Source organism: Erinaceus europaeus, chromosome 9, assembly GCF_950295315.1.
Source record: "Erinaceus europaeus chromosome 9, mEriEur2.1, whole genome shotgun sequence".
In the NCBI taxonomy this organism is placed as follows: domain Eukaryota; kingdom Metazoa; phylum Chordata; class Mammalia; order Eulipotyphla; family Erinaceidae; genus Erinaceus; species Erinaceus europaeus.
Genome location: NC_080170.1, coordinates 91,372,949 through 91,389,983, shown reverse-complemented (window position 1 = coordinate 91,389,983; position 17,035 = coordinate 91,372,949). Strand labels below are relative to the sequence as shown.

General features: G+C 37.0%; 1 protein-coding gene across 1 annotated transcript in view; it reads left to right on the top strand.

Moving 5' to 3' along the window:
- Positions 1–17,035, top strand: part of CD96 (CD96 molecule) — a 70,495-nt gene that overhangs the window by 6,454 nt on the left and 47,006 nt on the right. Inside the window, exon 3 of the mRNA XM_007516333.3 lies at positions 4,192–4,316. Coding sequence (XP_007516395.1) covers positions 4,192–4,316 — 125 coding nt within the window. The remainder of the gene's footprint in view (positions 1–4,191; positions 4,317–17,035) is intronic.

Here is a 17,035-nt window from a genome sequence, read left to right as displayed (position 1 = left end):
TAACAGTGAGTTACAAGGTAGTAATATTGCAGGGCATAGTTCCACATCATACCTACCACCAAAGTTCTGTGTATCTACTCTGCTCATTGGGTTGAGTCTCCAAATACATCTTCAATGTGAAGATCCTGCAAAGTTTCCCCAATACTTTCTTCTATAAATTTTACAGTTTCTGGTTCTTTGCTTTGTTGCAATATACAACATCCAATCCAAGTTTTGCTTTGCATTTTTCCTCTTTGTCCTTAAGTTTCACCTATAAGTGAGATCATTTGGCATTTGTCCTTCTCTCTTTACCTTAACTCACTTGACATGACACCTTCAAGTTTGATATAAGATAAAAAGATAACTTCATCATTTCTTTTATATATATATATTTATTTTATTTATTCCCTTTTGTTGCCCTTGTTGTTTTATTGTTATAGTTATTATTGTTGTTGTTGTTGTTGGATAGGACAGAGAGAAATGGAGAGAGGAGGGGAAGACAGAGAGGAGGAGAGAAAGATAAACACCTGCAGATCTGCTTCACCGCCTGTGAAGCGACTCCCCTGCAGGTGGGGAGCCGGGGTTGGAACCGGGATCCTTATGCCGGTCCTTGTGCTTTGCGCCACCTGCGCTTAACCCGCTGCGCTACAGCCCGACTCCCAGACTTCATCATTTCTAACACTTAAGTTGTGTGTGTGTGTGTGTGTGTATAGATTTCGTCTGTCAGGAATTTTCATTTCATTTGGGTAAATCCTCAGGAAAGAATTACTGTGTCATAAGGTTGGTCCATTTCTACTATTCTGAGAAATCTCCAGGCTGTTTTCCATATGAATTGGACAAATTTACATTCCCACCAGTAGAGCAGATGGGATTCCTTCCCCATCTCCCACCTTCATTACATCCTCTCCAGCATTTGTTGTTTCTGCCTAGTGTATGGCATCCTCACAGGTGTAAAGTGGTATCTTCTTGTTTACCTTTATTTGCATTTCTCTGATATCAGTGACTATCAGCACTTTCTTATGTGTCTGTTGGCCTTTTGGATCTCTTCCTTAATAAAGTATTTGTCCATGATCTTGCCTTAGAAATATGTTTCTCAAAATAATGGGGAACCTGGGAGCTAAATTATAGCTGCTAGTAGTTGCAAATCACTGAAAAGGCAGAAGTTCTAGCTACATGATTTGTGGTTAAATATTTCCCAGCCTGGTGCTCTGTGGTGGTATAGCCATTTGAGCACACATGCTACAATGCATGAGGACCTGGGTTCAAGCCCCTGAACCCTACTTGCAGGATGGAAACTTCTCTTTTCTCCATCTCTAACTACTTTTACCTCTTAACTCTTCTATCTCTACCCAATAAATAAATACATTAAAGTGAATTAAGTTACCTTTTTTAAGAAATGAAATTTCTCAGTCTCCTGATTGTCACTTTGCAGTTGGCCAGTTGGACCATATTAGACAAAAGTAAAAAAAAAGAAAAAAGAAAAAAGAATGGTGTCAGTGTCAGATAGAGAAATAGTTCTAGACTTGTCTATTGGGTAAGAAATGCAGTGAAATGTAAGGGGAAAGAGAAGAATGAGAGAAAAGAAGAGATGAAGAAAGGAAAGCATGAGGAAAAGAAAGAAAGAAAGAAAGAAAGAAAGAAAGAAAGAAAGAAAGAAAGAAAGAAAGAATAATGGTTATGTAAACAGACTCTCATGCCTGAAGCTCCGGAAGTTCCAGGTTCAATCCCCCGCACCACTATAAACCAGAGCTGAGCAGTGCTCTGGTCTCGGTCTCTCTCTCTCTCTCTGTCTGTCTCTCTGTCTGTCTCTCTGTCTCTTTCTCTGTCTCTATGTCTCTCTCTCTCTCTCTCCCTCCCTCCCTCCCTCCCTCCCTCCATCTCCCTCAAAAATAAAATTAAAAAAAGAAGACCCTGAGTTCCATCCCCAGCATCGCATGTGTCAAAGTGATGCTCTGCTTTAAAAAAAAGAAAAAAAAGTAGGAAAGAAGGAAGAAGCCAAAATGTGAGTTTCCTATAGCACTGAGGTATAGATATTTCATTCAGAGGATGCAATTGTTATTTATAAAAAAAAAACCCATCAAGTAGACACTTTTTTTCTCCACTATTCATTTGATCTTCATATGTTCTTTCCTTATATCATTTTAATATAAGTCAGTTCCCTATTTCAACCCTGTGAGAACGTCAAGTTTACATGCTAATCAGGATAAGCAATGCATATATGAAGTACAAGTATTTGTGCAATGTTGAAACAAATGAAAACTGAAGTAATATATACAGTTCTAAATATGAAGATGCTGAGAGACCACAGTATCTTCCTGTTTCCTTTCTATTGTTCTCTGATTGCTTCATCTGCTCACAAAACAGTGTGTAGTTAAATCTTAGCCCCCATGTCCCCTGAGGGCCTAGCAGAGAGGAGACTTTGTTCTTTCACAAAATGTTTTATTCTTTTTGTGTGTCTTTGTGTGCTGTGCCTGTGGATGAAGTTGGAAATACAATAGTTTGACATGTTTCTTTTTTGATTTTCAGTTAAAAGTGTTTCTTCTTAGGTTAGGAGTTTTCTAGTTATTTAGAAAAAGATGCTGTTCTCCAGATTAAATGCTGAACTATCATAGTCGCAATTTCTTTACATCCGACTGGATTCCACAGTGTTTCAGATTGTAAGATTTTGATATAATTTCAAATCTGTTCATATTTGAATCTGTTCCAAAAATACAATGGAATTTTATTTTCCCAAACTATAAGGAAAACCTCAGGGGGATATTAATGAGGCTGTAAGCAGATATTTATCCCATTATCACTTTAAAAATGAAAATAATTAACAATGCTATCTCAGCATGTCCTGATATCTTTTCCTATGATTCTTTTTTTGAAGAAATGTTTATAAATTCTGAAAAGATAATAAGGTAGAAAGACAGTGAACTACTTAGCAGGAAGAATGGATGAATGGATGATCACAAAGGATTTATGCTATTGTAGTGGTAGATATATGTTATTCTACATTTGTTCAAGCTCATAAATGTGCAACACCAAGAGTAAACCCTATTGTAGATAAACTTAGAGTGATGTTGTACATTTATTGATTGTTAAAATTGTCACACTGTGGCAAAATATGTTACTTGTGGTTAGGTACATTAATTGTGGAAAATTTGTCCTTGCTAGGAGGCAAGAAATTAATGGAAATTCACTCAATTTGCTAGAACCTAACACTTCTCTAAAACAATTATCTATAAAATATTTGAAAAAGTGATTATAGGTTCATTAGGAAGTTTTACCTTTTAATTTTTTTAACTTTTTATTTTATTATATTTACTTTTCCCTTTTGTTGTCCTTTTTTTATTGTTGCTGTTGTTATTGATGTCGTTGTTGGATAGGACAGAGAGAAATGGAGAGAGGAGAGGAAGACAGAGAGGGGGAGAGAAAGACAGACACCTGCAGACCTGCTTCACCGCCTGTGAAGTAACTCCCCTGAAGGTGGGGAGCTAGGGGCTCGAACCGGGATCCTTAAGCCAGTCCTTGCACTTTGCACCACCTGCACTTAACCCGCTGCACTACGTCCCGACTCCCTATAAAGCTATATTCTATCTGATCAAGAAAATACTATCTTAAGACAATAGCAACATTCAGAGTTAAAATAGAAACAAACAAACAAAAAAACTCAAAAAGTAATTGTATTATGTCAGGGTATTTTCCCTGTCATTTTTTAGGATAAGCAGCCTCTTCTGCTTCTCCGCTTCTTCCTAGCCTTGTTTTGGAACTTATACAATGAATACTATCATAGAATTTGACTTCTTGACTTCAAAGATGCAGTGGATAGATGAATCTCAATCAGGGCTTAGCAGAAGGGAAAAGAAGTGGGAGAAGCAAATGAAATTAGAACAGAGGGATCATGTGTTGATTTTCTATGATGGACACTTGGAACACAGAGAATGTTGTGATGTTGCTGTATTTTTGCTGAGTTTTTATTTAAAAGCATATTTATTTTAATGAGAAATAAAGAAAGAGACCACTGCTCAGTCTTGACTTTTTGTGTGGTGGGAATTGAGTCTAAGATTTTAAGGTCTCAGTCAAGTTTGGTGTGTTACCAATGCTCTTTCTCTCGGGTTTGAGTCATTGTTACTTTAAATGAAACTATTTCTAATTTCTATGATTAAAAAAAATACTTTATAAACCAATTATACAACCACACGTTTTCCACCTTTTGTTTTGTTTCAGTTACACAGGATGAATGGAGCAGCAACCACACAATAGAAAGTGAGATAAATAGCACTCTGGAAATACCATGCTTTCAAAACATGTCCTCAGACATTTCATCTGAGTTCACCTTTGCATGGTCGGTGGTAAGTGTTGCCCTTTTCAGTGAATAGCAGCGATGATCTTTAAATATTAATGAAGTAAAAAAATGAATAACAAGTAATAATAGGGAAGGAACCATAGTGGATGAGAGGCAGGTGTGTGGAAGGTTAGGGAATGGTCAAGGGGAGGATGGGAGTCCACTACAAATTTTTCTAATTCAGCAAAACCCCATATATGAAAGTCATCATTTAAAACTTGGTCCTATGGTTTTGTTGATGTCTCCTTTTGAAAATAAATTTAAAAAATTAAAAATTAGAAAATTGTTTCTGAATGTTGGTTTCTATTTCAAGCTATATACCAAACTATGATTACAGAGAGAAATAAAAGAGTGATGGTGCCCTGCAGAGGCAACATCACCAGTAGAAGTCCCTCCTCATAAGTATTTGCTTTACCAACAACCTAGGCAGAGGGATAGATTTTTCTCCCAGAATTCTTGCTATTGCATCCTGGGAAATATAGAACATTGCTTTAGAAAAAGGAACACAAATGCTCAGATTCATAAAATAAGGACAGAAAATGTACAAGTAGGGTGGGGGAGACAACCTAATGATTATGACATAGACCTTCATGCCTAAGGCTCTGTGGGCCCAGGTTTAGTCCCCAGCACCACTCACTCATAAGCCAAAGTTGAGCAGTGCTCTTTTCACCCTCTCTTTGTATCTTTATTTCTATGTCTCTCTCACTAAAATAAAATAAATTTTTAAAATTAACAAAGAAAATGTATGTGAAACAGAAGTTTAAGAAACTGTCACTTCTCAGTACTATTATGACCACATGGATGGTTTCATATCCCATATTTCTGAGCAGGCTGACTTACAAAAAAAAAGAGAAAAAATATTAGAAAACTATATATTTTTATATTTGTTTATTTATTTTCCCTTTTGTTTCCCTTGTTGTTTTTTATTGTTGTAGTTATTATTGTTTTTGTTATTAATGTCATCGTTGTTGGATAGGACAGAGAGAAATGGAGAGAGGAAGGGAAGACAAAGATGGGGAAAGAAAGATAGATACCTCCAGACCTTCTTCACCGCCTGTGAAGCTACTCCCCTGCTGGTGGGGAGCCAGGGGCTTGAACCAGGATCCTTACACCAGTCCTTGCACTTCGAGCCACGTGCGCTTAACTTACTGTGCTGTAGCTAGACTACTGAAAACCATCATTTTTATGAGTTTTTTTTTCCCAGTGCAAACTAACCAAGCAGTGAGTAGCTGCTAATAATGTATATAGTTGGTCTCTAATGCTATTAAGTCAGATAACAAAAAGAACCTAATATAATTGTAAATATAGTCATAAACCCAATTTTAAGATCATATAGAATGTTTATTTAGATTATTGCAGTTAAAATTACACTTCTTTTTATCATCATCAACACAAAAATACAAGGTCTAAAAATTTTGATAAATTACAATGAATGTAGCAGCTGACATATTTGGAAAAATACTATATTATATATGCAAAAAAAACACCCTTTAATGCCTGAGGCACTAAAGGCCTAGGTTCATATAAGCCAGAACTGAGCAGTCATGTGGTAAAAATGAAAAATTAGTAACAATAATCTAAATTAAAAATAAATAAAATTAATTTGAAAACAGGAGCTGTTTCTCTTATCTGAGAAGAGGATAAAAGGAAGAATGCTAAGAAGTAATAATAGATGTAAGGGACTTAGAAAGGAAGTGAAGTCAGGACCATAAGGAAAAAATAGGCAAAGATAGATAGATAGATAGATAGATAGATAGTGCTAGATATAAAATCAACCAATATTTGTGACCTTGGGAGAACTATTTCAGTTCACTAGAGGGAAACAGGGGAACAAAATGCTGGTGGTGGGAACAGTATGGAATTAGAACCTTATTATATAATTTTTGAATCAATAGTAAATCAAAATCACAATCAGTATTTAATAAAAATAAAGTTAAAATGCTGTATTACATAATTGGGTATTTATATTTCTAGTTACCTAGATAATTGTGTGCTTTCCTTAAAAGCCAGATGCTTCACAAAAAACTCTCTAAGAAGGTGACACATTGAAAGTAATTGACTTGAAAGTAGGTCATAAAACATAACAAACTGATAAGTTTTCACTGTCTGGATAATTTTTATAGTGAAAGGAAAAGAAAAAAACATTTTTTTCAAGCTGTTATAAATTTCAGTCTCTCCTTGTCATCTGTCAGAAAATATTTTACTTCCCTTACTATGTTTGGTTTCCAAAATGTGAAGTTTCTGAGGCATTATGCCAATCATTAGTCCTTCATAAATGTGATGTCCTTCATAAATGTGATGCAGGGCAGAGGGTAGATTGCATAATGGTCATGCAAACAGATTCTCATGGCTGAGGCTCCAAAATGTCAGGTTCAATCCCCTGCACCACCATAGGCTAGAGCTGAACAGTGCTCTAGTAATAAAAAAATAAAAATAAATGTGATGCACTGTGATTCTTAGAAAAAGGCTAAGGGCAAGGATGAGGGTAGATAGCATAATGGTTATGTAAAAAAAATCTCATGCCTGAGGCTCCAAAGTCCCACACCACCATAAGCTAGAGCTGAGCAGTGATCTGGTAAAGATAAAAATAAATAAATAAATAACATGTTTTAAAAAAGAGAGAGTTCAAAACTTTAAAAAGAAAAAAGTTAAAAACTGAAGATAATATCAGGAGTCAAACAGCTATGTTTATTATAACAGTGATAGAAATGTACTATCTATACCTTGGTATGTTAATATTTTTCAACAGTCAGAAAAAACTCATCATAATGAACACAAAATCATTACTAGTAGGGATAAATTATAATATTAAATAATAAATTTCAACAAAACTTTATTGTAGAAATATTTGCTGACAAGTAAGATGACCTTTAATGTTCTTATTTTATCCAAGGTTATGAAATTTGTCTTTCGAACACATGTAATGCCTTTAGTCAGCCTGTATCTTTTGAGAGAATTTGAGCTTTTCCAGGGCAAAAACCAGCATCACTCACTGCTGAAATCCCAAGCACATAGGACAGGGCCTATGACATATAGCAACTCAATAAATGCGTAAGACATCAGTGAATGGATGTTTCACTGATGAGGAAAAAGGGAGGGACATTAGGATGTAGTAATAATGTCCTGGCTTGGAGGGGAAGAGAGGACTGAACCAGGAAGAAAAAAGGGGCAAACATGTACAAATGTAGACAAATAGTTGTAGAGATGACAGTTAATGCATATCAGCAACCTTGGGAGAACAGTGATGGTTTGCAATGGAGGGACTTGGGATTCAGAGCTCTGGTTGTGGGAACAGTGTGGAGCTATACCCCTGTTGACATGTAATTCTGTAAATCAATATCAAATCACTAATAATTTTTTAATATCTGATGATACATATAACTGGAGGAATATTTCCAGAAGAAACTTCTCTCCAAAGGGAACACTGTACTGGGAAATGTGCTGATTAAATTCCTACTGTGCATTCTCTTTTTAAATGTCAAACGTTATTTGTTCCTCTGACTTACATTTGCTTTCCACAGTTAGTGACTGTGGGATTCAGCAAACCTGACAGGAAATCATCTAAAATCATTTTGTTATATCATAAACTGCAGCTTTTCTACAGCTTGACTTGTAATGGTTCTGAAGAGGACATTAGTATCCTCTCCAACCCATATTTTAGCACTTTATAGTTATATAGTTAAACTAGTCATTATAATGATAATGTAAACCACTTGTTTTTATAAAGATAATACACTGTGACTTTTTTTAAAAAAGAAAGAAAGAAAGAAAGAAAGAAAGAAAGAAAGAAAGAAAGAAAGAAAGAAAAAGGTTTCAAAGTAGAGATGACAGAGATGAGCTAAGGAAAGCAAAATCCATTATACTGAATTCCATAATCCTGAGGAGTTATATGCTGTCTCCACTTCAAATGTTCCCTTAAATTCTTAGAAACAATTTTATAAACTTAAGTTATCTTAGGAAGCTGGGAGAGACCTTACCCTACAGAGTGTCTACTTTACTATGCTTGAGGTCTGGGTTTGAGCCTCTGACCACCACATGAAAGCACCACTTAATGAGGAAACTTCATGGAACAGTACTGTGGTAGCTCTCTCTCTCTAGTTCTCACTCTCGCTAAGGAAAAAAAAAAAGTTTAGATGGAGCAGTGGAGTCATACAAGCAAAGTTCCAGTAAAAATCCTGGAAGAAAAAGCAAAAAATTAAGAGCATAAATAAAATAATTTCCATCTAAGTCACTAAAACCAAAAGTTATGCCTTCCTATATGTGAACTTTTATAAAACTTAGTTGGTTCCTTTGTGACATCTCATGAGGAAGGTTTTATTCTTTGTTTTGGACTCTCAGTTCTCATAAAATAATGTTAGCTATGTGTGTTTGATCCCATGCTGAGACCATGCTAAATCTGTTCTTGGAGCAGATACGTTGAATTTGGTGCTGTCATATTCTCGGATTGTGCCTGCACTTGATCAGTACTAACTGACCAAGTGCAAAAAGACAGTGTATTTTATACAGTGACCTAACTTATGAGGTAACTAAGTACAAACAAAGGGTTAGTTAGCCCTTCAGTAGACAGACAGTAGTGGGGTGATACATAAAAACAGACATAGATTGTGTGGGTTTAAATAGAATGCAGCTGGTAAATAAAGAACAAGTGATATTTTTTCCTTTTTATATCTAGAGGTACAAACATACAACCATCAGGGATTCTGTAGGTTTAATCTGAGAGCCTTTAAATATACTTTAGTATTCTACCTTTATTTCCAAACTATCACCCTGATTTCCCACAGTATAAGTTCCAGTTGAATCTAATAAAAATTTACAAACCTATTTTGAGTCCTAGACCCAGCAGGGATACACAATTACTTAGACCATATTTCCTGTCATGGAATATAACTTTAATAAAAATGTAAAAATATAATACAGCATAGAGATAAAATAGTTTAGGTCTGACTAGGTGGACCTGGAGAAGTTTCTTAGGTTATGCTTGAACTAGATATAAAAGATCAGTTGACCAGTGAACTACAGACATGTCTTTCACCAAGACTCTAGGGTCTGTGAGAACAAGTTGGTCATAGGGGTGTGGGGTATGAGGAGCCCATACATTTTTCTCTTTATAATTATGAAAAGGAGGGAGAAAATACTGGCTTCAAATAATTAACTGAAGCGTGAATTCTAGATACCTGTATTTCTTTACATTTTTTTATTATTAGTGATTTAACAAAGATTAATAATAAAATCACAAAATTTCAGGTGTGTGTGTGTGTGTGTGTGTGTGTGTGTGTGTGTGTGTGTGTAAGTCACTCAATCTACCACCAAAGATTGGCACCTCCCTAACCCACCCCATAACCATTATAGTTCTTACAATGTCTAAGAGACAAATTAATTAATGGGAAGGGGGGGCAAGTTCATTTACTTTTGTTTAAATACTTATATTTCTTTATATTTTTATTTGTAAATATATCCAATACACTCTTAATATTTGTAATGTTTTAAATTAAAGCAAGAGTTAAGTAGTTCTGTAAGTGATGTTGGTTTCCTTCCAATGCCTATGGGAGGTCTTGATATTCAGAAACCAAAGCTAACCTAAATGACGGCAGTTGTCCCTAAATTGGCTTCACAATAATCAAATTTAAAGTGCTAGTGAGCCTACAGAGTGTTGACAATTGGGATTCTGTTGCTATACAAGTGGATGAGGGGAGTTTTGCAGGCAGTCTGCTCTGACAGCACTGACTAGAGGGAGAATAAATGGAGGTAACACAAGGATAGGAAGCTGTTTGGAGAGAAAGAAGCAGCAATAAATACAGTGAACAGAATTTATTGAATGGGCTCTATATTCTCAATACCTGACTTTTCAGTAGTCAATACTCCCAGGTCTGCTGTGGGACTTGGGTCAGCTCAGAGATGTGATAGCATCACTACATCAAATAACACTAACGTCCCTTTTCCAGTTTGAGAATTCTGATTCCAGTACAAAAACGGGAGACTCTTAGCATATTATATTAGGACTTTTGAGGGACATAAGAATGCATTTTCCTGGATTCAGTATGACCTTACCCTGCCCCCATTATGCTGTTCTGTCCCACTCCTATGCAAACTTTAATTATGTTTACATTTCTCTTCTATGAATTCTGAGTTTGTATTCATTTTTTGTTATGAATTTGTCCATTTATTCAAAGAGACTTTAACCAGAGAAGTTAAGGGTTGTTTATTTTACTAATTTTGTGATGATATATATATATACAGGAAGACATTAACAACATGTCTTTTGAAGGAAAAATGCTATTTTTGAGACCTGGCTCTATTTACTGCTTAAGTAAAAGAATAAGATTAACATGAGTAAGACCCTCAGTACTCCAGATACATATTTTAATTGCAAAATTTGAAGTTGAAACTTATGGAAAATCCAGAGTGAAAAAAATAACAAAATTTTAACAAAGGCAGACACATATCGCATATTTTGAGGCCCGGCTACATTGTTCAAGAAATACAGCATATTCTTTCTTTTTAAAATAATAATGACTTTTTTGTGGCAACCATTGTTATTTAACTTAAAAGGGTTTAGTGGGGCTGCTGCAGCGCATAAAAGGATTCACAGCGGGAGATGGGAACTGGTTTAAACAATACAAGGTTTAGAAGGGTGAAACAGGTAAAAGGCAAATAAGCACTTATCATCAAGGGTTAAGAGTATACTAGTTCTATAAAGTCTGAATATAGTTATCAAAAGTTTAGTCCCATAAGATAAACAATTATCAGCTCTGGTAAAGGTTGCTCATGGCTGTAGAGTTGTCTAAAAGTTTACCGGCTAGCAGAGTCGCATGTGTCCAGTTTCCAGAAGTAGCCATGGCGGAATCTGGCACATGTCTGCCAAGATGCTTCTGACCAGGAGAAGCAGCAACAGTCAAAAAGCTCGAGTTCTGGCTGGCTGTACTTATTTTTTATACACCAGCACAGACTGGATCTGCCCATTATCCCCCATGTGCCTGCACAGACCACTACATACTCTGTCACCAAGGCTGATGTCAGCACTGTGTTGGGACTTCCATCCATGGTTGCTGGTATACTGTGTCACCACAATTCCCCACTTTTGATTATAGACATGGACAATTTATACACTCCATATGAGCATAGGAGAAATAAGCAAATCTTCAGTGATTCTAGGGTTACCCCTTCAAGCTCTGCCTTCACCCCCAGAGTGCGGGTGCAATAACTGGTTAGATAAGGCTCTGAAGACCTGTGGTCTGGTATCTGTCTAACCCCAGAGGCAATCCACCACTCAGGGAAGCTCCGAACAGAGACTTACAGAGGCATCCCCAAGTTCAAGTAGCTCACGGGAGGCAATTTGTTGCTATTTAATTTAAAAGGGTTTGGTTGTGGGCTGGTGGCTACTGGAAATTAGCTTTGCAGTCTCTTTGGATATGACCTCATTGTTGCACTTAAAGCAAACCGGCATAGCCTGTACTGAGCCAGCAACAAATGTGGCATGATTTACTGCCGCCATGACCTGTGCTTTATGGGTTTGCGTCCCAATTGCACTACATGCCTTTATCATTTGAGCAATATTTAAATTTTGACCCTTAAGTGGTCCAAGGATGCCCTTACAGTCTGCGTCACCACAAACCATGGTTTGTAAGACTATAAATGGTAGAAAACAAATTCACACCTCTTCAAAATGTGTTACCACACCCACCTACTAATATTCCTCAGCCAAAGTCCTCTCTACTCTTACAGCCCACTCTCATCCCAGGCCCCAACCCACTTTGGTAACCATTTGACTTTACTTGTTCCTTGCTTTGCTTATTACTCCCATCTGAGTGCAATAATTCAGCATTTCCCTTTTATATAAATCTTATCTGTCTTTCTTATAGTACTGGTTTAGTGGTACTAAGTTCCTTCAACTGTGGTTTGTCTGAAAAGTGGGATTTCTGTTCAGCTTGCCTGCTGATCTCCAGATATTGTTAGTTGTGGCACAGAGGGCTGGCTACTTTACTTGGGGGAGGGCGTCTCTCTGTGTCCCTGCTGCTTGTGTCTAAGGTTTAATATCTTGCTCCAGAAACTTGTTTGAGATTCAAGTCTCTTTCAATATAGGTTTTTCCCTGTATTGTGCCTTTGCTGTTGTTGTGGAAAAATAATACAGTTCTTTTCTAATCCAACCATCTTTGAAAAACAAAAACAAAACAGTTATTTTTAATTTTCTTGTGGTTTCTGGGTTTTCACAGGAGCATGCATGAGGATAGACAGAGAATAGACTGAGCAACACACAGTTTTATTTGGTCATTGAAAACATTTTAAATTTAGTTTTATTAACTTTCACACTTGGCCAAAATAGGAATAGTTTTATAAGTGTATATAGACTCATACATTTTTTTCTTTTGCCTCAGAATTTGGTATGACCTAGGATAAATTGTCCAACCAAAGCCTTAGCTCCCTCCATTGTGAAATAGTAGAACTCTAGTACTAAGCTACTAGATGTTGTTGTGAAATATAAACAAGGTAGCTAACAAAATAATTTAGCATGATATATATATATATACATATATAGTTATACATATCTGTATTTATATCATATGACTGGTATGATATCTTTGTATCAGATATTTCACTATATGCTGTATAAGAAGTAAATATATAGGGAGTCGGGTGGTAGCGCAGCACGTTAAGCGCATGTGGTGGAAAGCGCAAGGACCTGCAGAAGGATCCTGGTTCAAGCCCCCGGCTCCCCACCTGCAGGGGAGTCACTTCACAGGCTGTGAAGCAGGTCTGCAGGTGTCTATCTTTCTCTCCCCCTCTCTGTCTTCCCCTTCTCTCTCCATTTCTCTCTGTCCTAGCCAACAACGATGACATCAATAACCACAACAAGGGCAACAAAAGGGAAAATAAATAAATATTAAAAAAATTTAAAAAAAGAAGTAAATATATAAAATAATACATACAGTAGTATATATATATTATAGTATATATTTCAGTATATATTAAAAACTAATCTCTGTCTACAGAGGTAACTCAAAATGTTAGAGCATAGGATTTGTATTCTTTTTTTTGAATATTTATTTATTTATTCATTCCCGTTTGTTGTCCTTGTTGTTTTATTGTTGTAGTTATTATTGATGTCATTGTTGTTGGATAGGACAGAGAGAAATGGAGACAGGAGGGGAAGACAGAGATGGAGAGGGAGAGATAGATACACACTTGCAGACCTTCTTCACCATCTGTGAAGCGACTCCCCTGCAGATGGGAAGCCAGGGGCTCGAACCGGGATCCTTAAGCTGGTCCTTGCGCCTTGCGCCATGTGCGCTTAACCCGCTGCGCTACCGCCCAACTCCCTAGGATTTGTATTCTTAAGGCCCTAGAAGCACAGGTTCAATCCCCAGCACCACCATAAGGCAGAATTGAGCAGTGCTTTGGTAAAAGAAACAAATCTTTTAAAAAAATTATGCTCTTTTTTTTTAAGTTGATTTTTAAAAGATTTGCTTTATAACTCTCCATAATTCTTTAAGTTAGCTAAGCAGATAGTGAATTCTCATAAAGTAGGAGGCTGATCATTGGCAAAGTTAGAGGACAGTGAGTTTGTTTACATAACTGAATCTGTTGTGTGTGGGTCTAGAGGATGCAGGTTATATGCATTAGCTAATTCAACCTGCATTCCTCACTAAATAGTAAGGATCAACCATGTTGAAGTTTCAGCAATATTTATTAATATTTAACAAAGTTATCAATATTTTTTCTTTGAAGAACAAGAAAAGTAGACAAGTACAAAGGCTTTGTATAAAACCTCCTACCAGTCTGTTTCATGCAAACCAGGGTGTCTAAGATCATTATTGTCAAGTAGCAATTGAAGTATACTTTCAGTCCTCTATCATCAGGTGGATTAATATATCAAAAAAGACATTCCTTTTCCAGTCAGCAAAATTTTCCACACTTCTATAGTTTACAATTTATATAAGGACTTCTATCTTGCTGAAGTTCTTTTAGAATTTTTCTTTTCAAATATTCTTGAAGTTTTTATTCTTTGCTTTGTGAGAGCTCATGTTTTATTACTACATTCTGTCCCTAAACCTGATTTATTTTTTAGTCTGAGTATCCCTAGCTTTGTGATGTTGACCTAAGTACCTTCTTATTTTGTGGATTTTGGTCAACTTACTTAAACTCAGCTTTATCCAGGGTTGTTGTAAGGAGCATGTAAGTTAAGACTTGAAAGAACAATGCACAGTAACTAAAGATAATAGGTACCAAGTAAATTTAAGCAATGAGTACTAAGAATATAGATATCTTCTACTGTTGTTGATCCAAGTTGAGGGCAAGGTCCTATAGGGGGCCCACAAAGGGTTCTATTTTGTTGTTCCTGATAGAGATGACCAGTAACAATGGAGAGAGGGATTTATTTGAGGTCTACGCCCATCATGTTTGCTTGGGAATCTCAGGACTCCCCAAATTGGGCCCCAGCTGATGGGATGGTCTGATAGTGAATAAAGAGTCATCATTAAAGCATGCCAGTCTCTTTCCCTTATTCAGCTTTTGCAGTCCTTGCTTTGCTAAGGTTAGCTTTGGAGTGAGTGAGAGAACTGTAATAGGAAGTAGGTGAGGAGGGTATCTAAGTCTAATTAGATACTCTTTCATTAGGAACATTATATTGACAATATGTACACCCTTTCCCATATTAGGAAACTACTCTCTTCCCTGATCCAGCTTTTTGTTCCTTCTCCAGCCATGACATCATCTCCCCAGACAATAAATTGTATCCACCTGCATATCAGATTTCAGGCTCTGGGGGAAAAAAAAAACTAGTATACTTTCCACAGGCCCTTTGGAATATAACTAAAATATGCTTACCAGCTATCTACAAAATGGAGGACCCCCAACTCTTCATCTGCACTATTCCAGCCTCTAGGTTCATGACTGTTCAATAATTTTTTTGGCTTTGTATGTTAACTCTCTTTACAGCCACCAGGTTCCAGATGTTAACATGATGCCAACCAGACTTCCTTGGACAGACAACCCCACCAATATGTCCTGGAACTCTGCTTCCCCAGAACCCCACTCTACTAGGGAAAGAGAGAAGCAGGCTGGGAGTATGGATAGCCCTGTCAATGCCCATGTTCAGCAGGGAAGCAATTACAGAAGCCAGACCTTCCACCTTCTGCATCCCACAATGACCTTGGGTCCATACTCCCAGAGGGTTAAAGATTAGGAAAGCTTTCAGGGGAGGGGATGGGATACGGAGTTCCGGTGGTGGGAATTGTGTGGAGTTGTACCCCTTTTATCCTATGGTTTTGTAAAATGCTTTCTTTTTATAAATAAAAAAATTAAAATTAAAAAAGATAAAAAAGGATAGATATCATATTGTGGTCAAAGTATAGTGCTGGTATTTATTTATTTATTTATTTACTTACTTATTTATTGCCTCTCCTCTAGTGTACCACTCTGGCCTTTCACATCCCTCTATACACTAAAGGAAAAGGCAGTCTCCAAACTCAGCCTCTGACTGCCCTTCTTCCAGTAATAGATAGACTGATGGGAAAGTTCCAAAGAGCAAGTCATTACTAAATGACCAAGGAGGATCTTGGACTCTAAAGCCCTCACACACACACACAAAAAAAGTCCCTAGACATGCAGCAACTGTTCTAAGACTTAGCTGCTTGTGCAAAGGGAGCCATTTCCTTAAGTATGAGCCTTCAGATCTCTGTAAAATGCCTCCTTTCTTCTGTCACCACCCAATATTTAGGGTTCTTTGGAAACCACTGTTTCCAGAATATACACTCTATTCTTCTAATTATCTGTGCCCTTCTACATAAGGGAGACAGCAGCATAGAATCATGAGTTATTTTTTATGTGGGTGTAAAGGTATGAACATTGCTTCAGGAACAAGTTTTAAGTAGGTAATCATTTTTTCGCAGATGGTTTCATCTGTGTGTCGGTAGGTAAAGCTGATAGAAATTCTAGGCATATTCACCTAAAGAATTGATCTTTCATGAGAGCTTTTACTATGTATATTCTACAGTTATCTCTATAAACTTTTTCATTTATTTATTTATTTAATAATGATTGGCAAGACCGCAGGATAAGATAAAATTCCCACCACCAGAGTTCCATAACCCATTCCCTCTATTGGAAGTTTGCCTATTCTGTATCCTTCTGGGTGTATGGATTCAGGGTCATTATGAGATGCAGAAGGTGGAAGGTTTGGCTTCTGTAATTGCTTCCCTGCTGAACGTGGGTGTTGACAGGTCGATCCATACTCCCAGCCTATTTCTCTCTTTCCCTAGTAGGGAAAGGTTCTGGGGAAGCGGAGTTCCAGGACACATTTGTGGGGTTGTCTGTCCAGGGAAGTCTGGTTGGCATCATGCTAGCATCTGGAACCTCATACACAGCAAGATCTATACCAACATAATGTATGATGCCTAGTAAACTGGGAATATAACCTTTGTAAAGAGCTCCCGCACTTTCATGTTTCAAAATCTTCTTGACACAATCAAATACTTGAGTATTGTCCAGTTTTGCCGACAGTCAGCCTTGTTTTCATAACCTACATAGGGTAAATAAAAGTCTGCAGTTGCTCCAGCCAGGGACCCAGAGATAAATCTTTCAAAGGTTCCTACTTTCTTACCTTCATCAGTAAGAAACCTCTTGTACAAATGCAACTGTGAGTCTCCATTGCTACTGTCCTCAGAAGCTGGAGCAGCAGGGAGGAGGCCCTGTGCTGACATCTGGGAACAGAGAACTGAGCAGGAAACTCAG